Here is a 14,521-nt window from a genome sequence, read left to right as displayed (position 1 = left end):
CCCCAGGCCAGAGCCGGAGCTAAGGACTGGTCACATGTGGTGCATGCAGACAGCCCAGCCTCCCATAAACCATGGCACATAAATGCTGTTGTCCTGGGCCCTGAGAGGTGAGAGAAAAGGGACACGGGCTGGCCAGAGCAAGCCCCGCTCAGCAGGCACACTGATCTCCTGAATAGAGCATCTTCTCTGGCCGGCTCTGAGGACCCCCCGCGGTGGACAAAACACCACGTGGACCTCACCACAGTGTTTACGTACACACCCGCTGAGCCTGCTCCGGGCTGACTCTGATCCTTGGGACGCATTCTCTCTCACCTTTCTGAGCCCTTGCCTCTCTGCAAATTTCCGAGGTTTCCCAGAGTTCTGTCCCTGGCTTGAGGACTTAATTGCTTGTGGAGTAAGCACTTCTTCTTCTTCTTTTTTTTTTTTTTTTTTTTTAAGGCCACACCTGCAGCACATGGAGATTACCAGGCTAGGGGGCCAATAGGAGCTACAGCTGCTGGCCTACACCACAGCCACAGCTACTCCAGATCTGAGCCGCGTCTGCGACCTACGCCACAGCTCAAGGCAACACCGGATCCTTCACCCACTGAGCGAGGCCAAGGGTTGAACCTGCAACTCCGTGGTTCCCGGCCGGATTCATTTCCGCTGCGCCACGATGGGAACTTCTGGAGTAAGCCCTCTGAACATCATTCCTATGACGCTTCATCTGTCTGACTTCCCACCCCCATCACCAAGGAGGTGACATGGCCACTGCAGGAAAGGCTATCCCTCGGGGGCTATCAGCCAGAATCCTGAGTGGGGGGATGCTACATTCACCAAGTGCCCACCTCTCTCCTGTACCACCTGGGATTGGCCCTATTGTCTTATCTCACACCTGAGAAACAGAGGTCAGACGCTCTCGCACAGCAGGTAGATGTTAGAGCTGGGATTCGATCCCCTCTCTATCTTGCTCTAAAGCCCTTGTTCCAGGCCTCTCCACCTCAGTTGACCCTCTTTGCCTCAGAAGCTGCTCATCCTCTGGGATGCCCGCGGAGGCCCTCCAGACTGCTCCCCACCCTCACTGCCCATGACTTGCTTGCCTTCAGCACAAGCTGGGGCGCAGAGAAGGCACCTGCCAGCCCTCAGCAGCATCAGTATGGAGTGCTCAGTCCTGTCCCCACCCCACCCCCAGGCCAATCCGCTTCTGCACAAACCCTGGGGCCTGGGGCTGTCTCCACCATCCCCCCACCAGTGCACAAAGCCAGGGTGCGGCGCAGCGAGTCCACGCAGCGACTGGTGGGAGGATGGGCCTCCGGTAGCGGCGACCCGGGCTGATCTCTCCCCTCCCACCGGCCCCTCCCTCTGACGGCTGCAGCCCCGGCCGCAGCCAGGCGCGTTCTCAACCTCCCTCTCTCTCTCCTCCTCTCCTCGCCGCGCCGCCTCCCGCCCTCCCTCGCTCCCTCCCCTCCCCGGCACTGCAGCATTCGCCGACTGCAGCTCCAGCCGCCGCCCGCGCCTCTCCGACCTCCGCAGCCCCGCCACCGCCAGCACCATGGCCAGCACCGTGTCGGGTAGGCACCCGGGGCTCGGGCTTCCTGGGGCGGCGGATCTGACACAGGCGATTGTCTGGCCTCGCCCGGCGCTGGGAAGATTGCTGCTTTCCCTCCTCGGACCCCGCGCTCTGCAAGGGCGCGGGCGCGCGCCGGGTGGAACCTGCAGAAGCGGGGATTCGGGGCCGCCGGGTTGAGACGACCCCGTGCCGGCAGGGCGGAAATTGCTCCGCCCGCCTAGTGGGCCTGGGCTGCTGGGCAGGAGTCGCGCTCGGGTGGGGGCGTCGGCGCCGGGGCGCCATTGCCCCTTCGGGCGCCGCCGTGCCAGGCCGGGAGCTCTCACAGAGGGTGGGCCGGATCCGGCGCCTGGCGACCGCAGACCCTGGTCGGACCGCGTCTTCACGGAGTGAGGGGGGACCGGGGCGAAGGGGCGCGCGCGGGACCCTTTGCCGGAGTCCCAGGCCGGGGCTGGCGGGCCCGGGCCCTTCCTGCGCCAATGAACCGACCAGGAGATTGGAGGGGCCGCTGCAAGACCACAGAGGAGGGAACCCGAGCCGGGCCGCGCCCGCACCTCGCGTCGCCGCCCCCTCCCCTTGCGGCTGCGGGCTCGCGACCACCCTCTGCGACACGGTGCCACCCGCCTAAGTTGAAAAAGCCACCGCCCTTTGCGCTGTGGGTTTGGATGGGGGAAGGGCTGCGGCCGTTCCATGCCTTCTCAGGATGGGGGCGTCTGCTCTGCCGCCCCGCCTCCCAGCTGCGGACCCACCGCCCCAAGGCCAACGACCCCTTCTTTCCCGGCCTCGCAGCAGGCACGGAGCTCCGACGGAGGGGCGGGCACGGGGCAAAGCGGGAGACGAGAGGCAGATACTGGACAGGGTGGGGGAGCTGCCAGGCGACCCCTGGCGCCAGGGGGCGGGGGTGGCTTTTCCTAGGAACGCTCTGCCCTGTCTGATCGCCCCACGACCAGCTTCACCGTAAAGCTCGGTGGTGCCCGAGGTGGCTGGGCCGGCGTGCCCCCACCTCCACCAGGTCATCCCCTGCCCACCCTACCCTCCGCCCTGGGGGCGGGTCGCTGCAATCCCCTGTCCTGCTCCGGCGGGAGGCGCCAGAGCTCCTCCCACCCACGTGTGCACAGCACTGACCCCGCTCCTCGGGGGCCCCCAGTTCTGGCCCCAGGTGGCTTTGGCAGGAGCCGAGGAGGAGACCAAGTGCGTCCCTGACCACACCCCTAGCCTACCGCCCGTCTGGGGGTTTTGTCCAACTGGACTTCATCGCTTGTCCTCTGCTTTCTCGCTGGCTGACATCCCCAGAGACACTGGGACCAGCAACTGAGGGCGGGCGGGGCTGGGGGTCTTCACTCACCAGCTGTGCCTGAGCTGGGGGGCAGCAGGCAGCCACTCCTGGGGCACACTTATCAGCTTTCACCCCATTGGTAAAAATCCTCTCCACAGGCCTCCTAATTCCTCTGACGTGTGCAGACTGAGGTTTCCTGGTGGGGGCTTGGGGCCAAAGCTGCACCGCCAAAATGGCTCTTATGAGGCTGGATCCAGACCCTCCAACCTCAGAGCCCCCTGGCACCAGACCCTCTTGGCCACACTTTGGGGCACTGCTGACCCACGCTTGTTCCCAGGATTTTTTCTGGGTTTCCAAGCTTCCATGGGTGTCAAAAGGGAGACAAGTTCAGCCAGCTAGTATCGTCCAGCACAGCCAGGGCTTCAAAGGCTGCGGTGACAGCGGGAGATCTACCCCAGCTCTGCCTGCACATGGGGCTGGGCCCTTCCTGCTCTATCATCACTCCTGCCCAGCTCACCCATGCTTTCTCCCAGCCATGACAGCGATAGGGAGGCCTGGCCCAGAAGTGGCTGCAGGACAGTACTGGTAATTGGGGCCAGAACTGGTGTACGGGAACTGGTCGTGGCTTCTCTATGAAAATACATCTCCGATTGGAGCAGACCTCCATGCCTCAGTGGCCTCGAAGGGTCATCTGCGCTCTGGTCCGTAGCCACCACAGGGTTGCTCTTACCTTTCCGCCGCCTCTCCCCGGAGTGGCCCCCGAGGGACCGTTCCCGGGCACCGCCTTAGTGTCCTTCCCAGGCGCTCAGCTCCTCTTGCACTTCCACAGAGTCTCCCTCGCGGTCACCCCCTCATGCCACTCTGACAAGCTATGAAGCCTGGCACCTGCCGTCAGGCCTCTCAGGCCTCAATTCCCCCATTGGGTGGGGGAGACAAGTGACAGCCCCCCCCCCCCGGCTTGTTCTGAGTCTTGATGAGCTATTTCAGGAAAGATGCTTGGCACCGGATCTAGAAAGGGGTGAGCACGCAGTCCATGCCAGGCGGTGTGACTGCCGTAGCTGTGCTTCCCAGACAAAGGTGAATTTGGCTGGCAATGCTGCCATGCTGGGCTCCCTGCACGGATGGGGGAGACTCTGACTAGAGAGAGGGGCAGACTGGGTGGCAAAAACTCCATCTGTGGGGAAGCAGCAGCTTCTAGCACCCTGGTAGGGTGAGCGGGAAGCTTTGGGCCCCTTCGCTCCTTGTTCTGGAAGACCACACACCATGAGGTTCCCAACGAGAAAGTGCGGAAGCCTGGGTTCCCACCCCGGAATGCTGTGTGACTTTGGGTGGGCCACTTGCCCTCTCTGGGCCTCCTTCTCCTCTCTAGAAATGAGGCTGATGAGGGTGTCTGGTCTTGAGAGTCAGTTGGGAGGAAGCTGCTGCAGGCTGGTCTGCTGCCTTCTAACTCCTCCTCATCTGGGATGTAAGCATCCGAAAGGCCCACATGCAGTTTTGCACAGTTAACATTTGCTGTGAAGAGTGGGGCAGTGAAAGGAAGCCAGCGCAGGTAGAAGTTCGTTCTTCCTAAAGTCGGTGATGGGGAAGCAGGAGAGGGCCCTGGTGAGGGGAGAAAAGGGAGCGCAGGCTCTGAGGCTGAGAGGGGCTTCCCGGCTGGAGCCACATCTGTGGAGAGGCCTGGGCTCCGCCCCTTCCCGGGACCGAGGGCCCTTCTGCACTCCAGCTCTGAAAGTCCAGGCGTGAGGGCCTGCCCTGCATGTAGCTGGGCCGGCTTTGTTCTCCAGTCCCCACACAGGCTTCTGTCCGCCTACTCTCTCCACAGTTGCCAGTTCCCCCTCTCCCCCTGCCATGTAGTCCCTTCTGACCTGCAGCCAGACCACAGAGCGGGAGCCCCCCCCAAGGGGCGTCCTCTGAGAACAAAGGTCCTCATGGGTGGTCGGCTGGGAGGCCCCCCCCCACCCCCCGGGATGTCCACGACCACCAGATGCTGAGCTGCATCCCTTCCAGTCAGACCCTTGTGGTGGGCAGAGCCCCAGCCCCCATTCCTCGCCCCTTTCCTGAAGGCACCGTGCTCACACCCGGCTGCACTCACCTGCCCAAGCTCTGCCTCCTCCCTCCGCAGGGCAGCCGGCCTCCCTCTGTGCTGAGGTGACAGGTGCCTGGAAGGGAGCCCCTGGCATTTGTCTGCAACTTCCTCTGTAATTGATCGGCAACCCCTTCTCCTGGGAGAAGCTCAGGCTGCAGGCAGAGGGAGGGCCCTGGTGGTAGGGGTGGGAAGAGGGGCTGTGAGGCCCCAGTTCCTGGGCTGTGACAGAAGCTCGTTTGGGGGTCTTGATAAGTGATGAGAAGGAACCAGCCGAAAGGTCAGTATGGGGACTGATGTTTACAGCCAGGGTGGCAGGTGCTGGCAGGTGCACCCGAGGTCTCTCCTTCCCAGCCTCTTCCAGGACCCAGGAAGGCCTTGACCCAGGCTCCCTCTCACTGCCCTGCCCTGGCCCTTCCACGCGGAGGGCTGGCTATTTTCTAGCCTTTCCCAAGAGCTACATGTGTCCTGGTCTTACGCTCTCTAACTCCCAGGCACAGGTCCTGGGATGTACCCCCTGCCTTTTTCTTTTTTTCTTTTTGGCTGCCCTGCAGCATGTGGAGTTCCCAGGCCAGGGATCGGATCTGAGCCACAGTTGTGACCTGTGCCACAGCTTTGGCAATGCCTGATCCTTAACGCACTGTGCCAGGCCAAGGATCGAACCTGCGTCCCAGTGGTCACGAAATACCGCCAATCCCACTGCACCACGGTGGAAATGCCCCTTCTGCCTTCTTTTTAAAGTTAATTTTTAAAACACAACTACTACAGGACTAGTGCAAAAGTAAAAGGGACAAATCAGGTCCCAATCCCCTTTGAGGCCTGCCCCACCCAACCCTCCTCCCAGCCTCCTGAGCCAATGACCAAGTCAAGTGCCTTTTTTTTTTTTTTTTTCCTTTTAGGGCCATACCCGCGGCATATGGAGGTTCCCAGGCTAGGGGTCCAATCAGAGTTGCAGCTGCCGGCCTACACCACAACACAGCAACACTGGATCTGAGCTGTGTCTGCGACCTACACCACAGGTCAGGGCAATGCACTGAGCGAGGCCAGGGATCGAACCCACATCCTCACGGATACCAGTTGGATTCACTACCGCTGCACCACAATGGGAACTCTGATGTCGTGTGTCTTTGCCCCGCTTCCCCTCTGAGACCCCAGAGACTCCCCGATGCTGGCCCAGGACTCCTCTGCCCTTTGCAGTGTCTCGGGCCCTCTCTCCAGGAGAGCCTGGGTCGGCAGGACATTTCAGTCTCTGACTGCTTGTGGGAGGTCCCTGTTCACCACAAGCTCTTCCCTTGGACGGGACCTGATCCCTTCTGCCCTGGGTCCCGTTTCTATACCAACATTTCCCCCAGGTTCACGTTAATTCCATTGAAAAACATTATCTTGTGTGAGATTTGATCAAAAGTTTCTCGTCCAAACCGTCTGCCCCTTGGCAGAATTGCTGGGGTACCTGTGCCTGCATTTTTCCTTCATCGAAGCCAGATCCCCCACCCCCACCCGGAGTGTCTCTCAGGACCTATGCCGGCTTCTTCAGCCAAGGAGGCAGGCGCGTGGGCTGAGCCCCCTGGTCCTTGGGCCCGACGCAGTGCTGGAGAGAACACAGACTGCCGGGAGGTGCCCTGGAGGAGCCCTGAACAAGCCACCCAGCTCCCTGGGCCCAGCGGCCTCCAGGTCGAGGCAGGGGTGACGGGATGGCTGAGAACCACTGAGACAGGGACGCACGTGTCACTTCAGGGCCTGGCTCACCGTTTGTAGATCACAAATAACTCAATTACTTCCATTCTGAGAGGAGGCATCTCCCCTCTCCAGGGCTCAAAGCCTCGGCAGGCTTACCTCCTTTTCTGGTTGGGCAGCGGGGCCACTGGCTGTGGGCATTCGCCCTGCAAGGCTGGAGGGTGGTGCTGAACGGACAGCTCCTTCTTCCCCACCGGCTTTTGCTGGACAGCCAGTGTGTGTCTGCTGAGAGCCTGATTCCAAGCCAGGGTGGCTCGAACCACAGGATAAACTGCAGGGCAGTGGGAGGGGACGGGAGGATACGAGGGCCCACAGAAGCTCCATGTCTGTGCTGGCCCTTTACAGGGGTGGTGGTTAATCTCTCTACCAACCGGGCAAGTGTCTACGCAAAGGAAAGGGGAGGAAGGAGAAGTATGTGGAGGGGCAGAGGGAGGAGGGGTCAGGAAGACACCCGGTGACAAAGAATCACAGAGACACAGAAAGACGCAAAGAGGGGTAGTGACCGATGGGGGGCCGGAAGGTCAGAAGGATGGATGGAGGCGCAGACAGCAAGGGGCAGGGGAGAGACGCCAAGAAGAAAAGCAAGGAGAGGCAGAGATGGGGGTGGGCAGGGACTTAGAGATGGGAACAGAGAGAGCAGCGCATGGCAGCCCCCAGGGAGCAGGCCCAGGGAGCACAGAGCCAACGTCTGGAAGGAAGAGAGGCGAGAAGGGATGTAGCGAGTCCAACACAAAAGGACAGGATGAACAGGGTCCCGGAGAGTCACATCCAAGGGAGCCACCGGGGCAGAGGCTGGGAGGCCTGGGCAGGCCGGGGGTGGGGCTGGGAGGTGCCTCGGGGTGGGGACAGCACCTGCTCAGCTGGCCTCCCTCCGCCCACAGCCTACAAGGAGAAGATGAAGGAGCTGTCCGTGCTGTCACTCATCTGCTCCTGCTTCTACCCACAGCCACACCCCAACACCGTCTACCAGTACGGGGGTGAGTATGCCCGGCTGCTCCTGCCCCCTGACCTCGCCCCCCGTCCTGTGGCATTGGTGAACTCCCCGGTTGGCGAGCTTCTGGAGAGGGGGGCCTCGATGGGGAGGGGCTGGTCCTGGGTACCGGGCCCCGGGACTGGCACTGCCAGCCACACTCCCTCCCTCAGCCCTTGCCTGGGCCTGCCCCCTCCTCCCCAGCCCTCCTGCAGCCCCCGCGTCTGCTCTTGCCCTGCAGACATGGAGGTGAAGCAGCTGGACAAGAGGGCCTCTGGCCAGAGCTTTGAGGTCATCCTCAAGTCCCCTTCCGACCTGTCCCCGGAGAGCCCTGTGCTCTCCTCCCCCCCCAAGAGGAAGGACACCTCCCTGGAGGAGCTGCAGAAGCGGCTGGAGGCGGCTGAGGAGCGGAGGAAGGTAAGGCGCCGCCCTCGGGGGCCTCCTGAGAACAATCAGGAGCCATCTTACTGGCCGCATCCCCAGGGTGCAGCAGAGGGGGCTCTTGTGGCCCCTGGGCCTCCTCCTGAGCTGAGCAATCCGAATGAGGCAGGGAAGAGGCAGAGGTGCTTAATGGCAGCCAGACGGAGGGAGACAGGAACCAGACAGACACTGCTGCAGGGGTGTGGGGGGAGGGCATCCTCCTGGGCAGGGTGCAAAAGGAGAGGGCTTTCCCTGCGCTGGGAGCTCAGGCGGCCCCTCCCCGCCCCTCCTCACGCCAGCTCCTCTGAGGAAATACAGAGGGAAGAACGTGCTCTCAGGAGTGCCGTCCTGGTGCCCGAGGCTCCGTCGGCCTCAGAGCAGGTCCCAGGGCTCCAGGCTTCTCAGGGATAATAGAAGTGGCTGGCACGTGGTTGGAGCCAGAAGCCTTCTGGAGGCTGCTCACCTCTGGGAGCCTCAGGTCTGCCTGGTCTCCCTCCTGGGGCCACCAGCAGGGCGGGACAGAGTGGCGCCAGCAGCCACACACTCCTTGTTGCAAATCGGCCCTTCTCCAGCCCTGGGGATGCCCTCCACCAGCCCCAGCACCTTCGGGAGCTCAGAATCCGGTGTGCATTAAGCACCTACTTTGTGCTACCGGCAGAGATGGGCAGGGTTCAGCGACGGCCCCCAGGTTTAGTTTCCTCCTCTCCGCCGCCATACGGGGCTCCCGTGTAGGACAGAGCCCGATGGCCGGACAGTGTAGTAGGCCCGAGCTCCTCGAGGACGAGTTCAGGGGGCCGGGCGGCGGGCACTGGGTGGGACCGAGCATCCACTTAAGTCCTCCTGGCCGGTCGCCTGCGCAGACGCAGGAGGCGCAGGTGCTGAAGCAGCTGGCGGAGCGGCGCGAACACGAGCGCGAGGTGCTGCACAAGGCGCTGGAGGAGAACAACAACTTCAGCCGCCTGGCGGAGGAGAAGCTCAACTACAAGATGGAGCTCAGCAAGGAGATCCGCGAGGCTCACCTGGCGGCGCTGCGCGAGCGGCTGCGCGAGAAGGTGCGCCCGGGCCGGGGGCGGGGCCCGGGCCGGGGGCGGGGGCGGGGGCGGGGCCCGGGCCGGGGGCTGCGACTGAAGCCCGGGAGCCTGAGCACCCTGGAATATCCCGCGCCTCATCCTCATCGCCCTGCTCACACACGACCCCAGCCGCCTAGAGGGCCCCGCCCTCGAGCCGCAGTCTCTGGCCGTGACAGGGCCTCCTCCTGCGCTCTGCTACTCCTCAGTCCTGGTCGCATCTCCCGCACCTGGGACTGAGCCAGTCTAGGGAAGAAAGGACCCCAGGGCGCCCCCTACCAGAGGGCCGGCCCGCCCCCCGCCGCGGGCCCAGGAGGGGTGGGAGGGCAGGGCCCTCTCCCGCCCAGCCGCAGGGCCCGTCCCACTCCGCGTGTCCCCACAGGAGCTGCACGCGGCCGAGGTCCGCAGGAACAAGGAGCAGCGTGAGGAGATGTCCGGCTAAGGGGCCTTTGGGACAAGGCGGCGCCTGGATCCCGAGAGCAGACAAGAAAACATTTGGGTTTTGGTTTGGTTTTGTTCGCCTCCGTCTAGATGCAATTTTTGTTCCTGCTCCCCCCTCTCCTGCTCTCCCAGCTTCAGCTTCCGCTTCTCTTCGGGCGCTCTGAGCTGCCCATTCCTTGTGACAAGTCCTGGAGGAGCCACCAGGTGTGGCACACGGTCCCTCAGTTCAGGCCCCAGGCTGGGTCCCCTCTGGCAGCCCTCTTAGTGGATGTGGTGGCGACCTCAATAAATCCAGCGATGTTGGCAGGAACACGCGGGTCCTTCTGCTGGGTTCTTCTTTGAGCACCCTGTCCTCTGAGCCAGGTCCTGCCGACAGGCAGAGGCAACACCACCTGCATGTCCTCCCCTGGGAGAGGGCTGGGCACCATTGGAGGCGGTGGAGGACGATGGGCTGGATGGAGAAGGACCTTTGGGCGGTGTGTGGCAGCTCTCCTGTCACTGTGGTGGGTGGTGGGAGCTGCGTGTGCAGAGGTGCTTTTCTGGAATTAGTGGGCAGGAGCGTTAACATGGTGGCACTGGGGTCCTGTGAGACCACCTGGGCCGCGGAGGGCACCAGTGGGTGGCCTGGGAGCCTTCTGTCACTGCCCTTGGAGGGAGTGCTGGTGGGGTGAGATGCGACGAGGCTTAGCCTGAGTCTTTAGGGGAGTGGGCCTTCTCCAGCAGGGCCCTGTGAGCCAGCTGCCCGGTCTAGAGGGTAGTGGGCAGCGTGGACGTCCCTGCTGGCCCCTCCTCCCTTGGGCCCAGCACCTGTGCCCGTCCCCTCCTTCTCCTGGTTTGCAAATACCTTCGGAGTCTTGCCCCCTGCCCCGCCCCTTACAGCCCTCTGCTCTGGTAGAAACACACTCCCACGCTGCTCCTGGCCAGACAGGGCTTCCAGGCCCACCTCTGGACAGGCGGCCGAGTGTGAGTGGCAGCAGTCATGAGCATTTCTGCAGGAGTCATGAGTAGATACTTGGGGGCAGGGGGTTGGCTGGTGGCAGATTTAGATGTTGGGGGGCAGGGGACAAGGTTCTCAAACTACCATCCCACCTGCTCCGTCTTTGACATGCCTGGCTGGTGGCCCCCTCTGGTCCGTCTACAAGTCGGAGACCTGGCTCTAGGCGTCTCCTGCCAAGACAATCCTTGGCTGGCTCCTCCCTCCCCCTCAGCCTGGGGGCATCTCAGGATGCCCAGTGCCAGCCCTGGAGCCCTGCCACTTGCCTGGACATGGCAGCCCCACTCACAGCCAGGCACTTGGGGGCAGAGGCCCTGCTGACCATCCTCCTACTGGAAGCCTGAGGGGCTTCCCCCAGGACCCAGAACCAGTGCCTCAGAAACCAGCGTGGGGGTCTCCAGGGCCCTCGGCTTCCACTCTACAGAAACCTATGAGGACACCGCTGGTGGCTTCCCAGGGCCAAGCCAGAGAGCACGGATGGGTACCGATCCCCGGCAGCGGGCGCGGGGGGTGGGGTTTATCGGGACATACGCTCCCTCCCTGTCCAGGATACCACCTCCACCAGGACAGCCCCTGAGGAAGTGACAAGCCAGGACTGGAACCCAGCAGTGCCTAGGTGTGGTTTTGCTGGGATTCAGAAAGGGGAGCGGACAGGGAAATGAGAGTGGATGTCCTTTCGGGGGGCAGTGGGAGCCCATGCCACGCACCCGCCTCAGCCATGGGGAGCGGGTGAACTGAGAAATCAAATGAACGATGAACAGAAACCTCTGCATTTGGAGTTCCCTTCGTGGCTCAGCAGTTAATGAACCCGACGAGGATCCAGGATGATGCAGGTTCAATCCCTGGCCTCGCTCAGTGCGTTAAGAATCTGGCGTGGCGGTGAGCCGTGGTGTAGGTCGCAGATGTGGCTCGGATCCCGCATGGCTGTGGCTGTGGTGTAGGCCGGCAGCTGTAGCTCTGATTCGACCCCTAGCCTGGGACCCTCCACACGCCGCTGGGGGGGCCCTAGAAAAGACAAAAAGAAGTAATTCATTTAAAAATGATGCACCCATTACACGTTAATATTTTCAGATGAAAACCACTGACATTTTCCCAAAAAAGGGAATTACTGAGAACTGTTGAAGCACGTGACAACACCCAGCCTCACAGAGAAACACGGTTGGAAGAGGAAATCGCGTTTGAACGGCTGGGTCTTTGAACCAAAGCCGGAGGAGCAGGAGGTTCCTCAAGCCGGCGGCCGTGTGGATCGGGAACTGTACCAACAACGTTTCCATAAACCTACACAGGCTGCCTGGCTTGTCCTGAGCTTGCAGGCCCCTGCTCCCCACGCGCGGGTCTCACACGCAGACGGGAGGCCCCGGAGCCCGGGCGGCCGCCGTCGGGAACCACGGGAGCCGCAGCCCCAGTAGAAGGTGGGGCGGGCAGCCCTGGAGCAGCTGCGCACTGAGCACACATCTCTCGTGGGTTCCTTCTGTCTGTAACCAGCCAGGAGTGAAGGCGCCCTCCCCGAGGGAGGCAGGGTGAGAGACCACACCCCACCCACAGTGGGAACGAATCCTCCTCCAAGCCAGCAAGGCCCAGTGCTCTCTCTCGCTCTCGGAGGCAGGAGACAGGCGTGCAGGTTCAAACGCTAGGCCTGACGTCCCGCGGCAGAAACAGGCAGAGGCCGCGCAACGGTGGAAACTCGGACTGGGGGCTCTGGGGTGCCCAGAGACTCAGGGGCCAGCGGCCACAGCTCACCCAGCCGGGAAGCAGCAGGACTCGGCACAGGTGACAGGCGGGCCTGGCCCCCGTCTCCCGCATCCTTCTGAGCCTTCTCCCTTGGACTTTGCTGGCCTTTACTTCTGCAACGTGAGGGCAGGGAAACTCAGATAAACGACAGGCACAGTCCAGGCGCACCTGTTCTCCTATTTACCAGATGAGAAGACAGCAGCACTGACACAGGCTCAATAGCTTAACCTTTAGAAACACTTTTCTGGAGTTCCGGCCATGGCACGGCGGAAACCAATCCGACTAGGAACCATGAGGATGTAGGATCAATCCCTGGTGTTGCTCAATGGGTTGGGGATCTGGCATTGCCCCGAGCTGTGGTGTAGGTTGCAGACGCGGCTCAGATCCCACATGGCTGTGGCTGTGTGTAGGCCAGCAGCTGTAGCTCCGATTAGACCCCTAGCCTGGGAACCTCCATAGGCTGCGGGTGCCGCGCTACAAAGCAAAAAAAAAAAAAAAATAAAATAAATAAATAAGATTTTTCCATCACTGGGGTGAGTATACTCCAACGATTGAAAACCATCAAAGTACACCTCTCCCAACCGCAATGTCACGGGAACAAGGTTTGCTGGAAGACGTCCCAGTCTGGGAAACGGGCTTCAGGGGCTTCCTACTGGAGCATGAGCACAAGTGCGTGGCTTGGTGCTCAAGGAGGCATTTGTTTCCCGCCTTCTCCATCTCCTGAGTGGGAGTGCCCAGGGAGCCCGCAGCTGTTCGCCAGGCGCCCAAGTTCCTTGGCAGCCACTAAGCCAGAGCAATGACACACACGGGAGAGCTGGCTGCATGCCCACCCTGGTTTGAGCACAGACGGACCCTCTGGGTCCAGCCTGACTGCCCTGTGCAGGTGGGGAGACGGGGCACAGGGAGGTCTGGGGAGGAGCTCAAGGATGGGGCTGGCAGAGCTTCCACCAGGAGTCCCTGGGGCAGGAGCAGCATGCCTCCCTACTGCCCCTCCGGCCAGGGCAGGACCATTAACCACCCCGGGCCTCCCACCGTGTCCTTCTTTTTTTTTTTCTTTTCTTTTAGGGCCACGCCCGGCATATGGAAGTTCCCAGGCTAGAGGTTGAATCGGAGCTACAGCTGCTGGCCTGCACCACAGCCACAGCCACGCGGGATCCAAGTCATGTCCTCCACCTCACCTCACAGCAACATCAAATCCTTAACCCACTGAGGGAGGCCAGGCATCGAACCCAAGTCCTCATGGATACTAGTTGGGTTCATTTCTGCTGTTACAATGGGAACTCCCCACTGCACCTTTCAATCAAAGAGCAAGGCCCGGCTGTACCTGGGTCCCAGGACACAGGAACTCCTTGAAAGCTGAGCGATGCTAACCCCCTTACATACTGGAAAATCCAGGGTCTCTAGAGATACTCTAGCTAGTTACCTGTAATTAAAAAAGAGAGCGAGAGTTCTCAGAGCATTCCTAATGCTCTATCAGGTTCTGTGGTAACTGAAGGACTGAATTTTTTTTTCCTTTTGGTCTTTTTAGGGCCATACCCGTGGCATAAGAGGTTCCCAGCGCCAGGGGTCAAATTGGAGCTGTAGCCGCCACCATAGCCACAGCCACACAGGATCTGGGCCATGTCTGTGACCTACACAACAGCTCACTGCAACCCTGATCCTTGACCCACTGAGCGAGGCCAGGGAGGGAACCCACATCCTCATGGATGCTAGTCTGGTCTGATAATCGCTGAGCCACAACGGGAATAATCCAGGAGGACTGAATTTTCATTTCAGTTAAGGCAAATTTAAATGAGCACACTTGGCGAGTGACCACAGCACAGGTTTCCGCGGCTGGGGCGCAGTATAGGACCACGGTAGGGCAGCCCACAGACTCAGCAATGAGACTTATGATAAAAAATAAAATCTATTAATCGCAGGACTCGGACTAGACGAGTGGAAAGACGTAGAGGCGAGCGACTCCCCCTGGCAGGCCCTCCCGCCCGCCTCTGGGGAGGGCTTTACACACGCTGGGCACCAGCGCACCTGCATTTGGCTTCGGTCACTCATTGGGCATGCACGTTCCCCGCCCCCAGTCCTAAGCGAGTCTCCCTACACATTCTCGCCCCACTCGTGCTTGGACACACGGGGAAGGCTGCGCCTGGCAAGTGTGTCCACCAGCCCTGGCACGTAAGCCAGCTGGCGGGGCGGGGGCGGGGCCGGGGCCGCCGCGTTCCCCTCGGGCCCGGGCCCCGCCCCCACGTCCGCGCAGGCGCAACC

The 14,521-nt window shown here is 61.7% G+C and overlaps 1 protein-coding gene across 1 annotated transcript; it reads left to right on the top strand.

The window, feature by feature from the left end:
* Positions 1-1,401: 1,401 nt before the first annotated feature.
* Positions 1,402-9,847, top strand: STMN3 (stathmin 3). The gene is made up of 5 exons (XM_021077837.2): positions 1,402-1,550; positions 7,521-7,616; positions 7,851-8,026; positions 8,890-9,081; positions 9,479-9,847. The coding sequence occupies exons 1-5, from the start codon at positions 1,532-1,534 to the stop codon at positions 9,536-9,538; spliced, it is 543 nt and encodes a 180-aa protein (XP_020933496.1). The 5' UTR covers positions 1,402-1,531; the 3' UTR covers positions 9,539-9,847.
* Positions 9,848-14,521: the final 4,674 nt, after the last annotated feature.

The sequence above is a fragment of the Sus scrofa genome, chromosome 17 (assembly GCF_054392235.1).
Source record: "Sus scrofa isolate SSC_HxYL_T2T_F1_AM1 chromosome 17, Sscrofa_HxYL_maternal_Yorkshire_Landrace_v2.0, whole genome shotgun sequence".
Taxonomy (NCBI): Eukaryota; Metazoa; Chordata; class Mammalia; order Artiodactyla; family Suidae; genus Sus; species Sus scrofa.
This window is presented reverse-complemented; position numbering and strand designations above follow the sequence as displayed.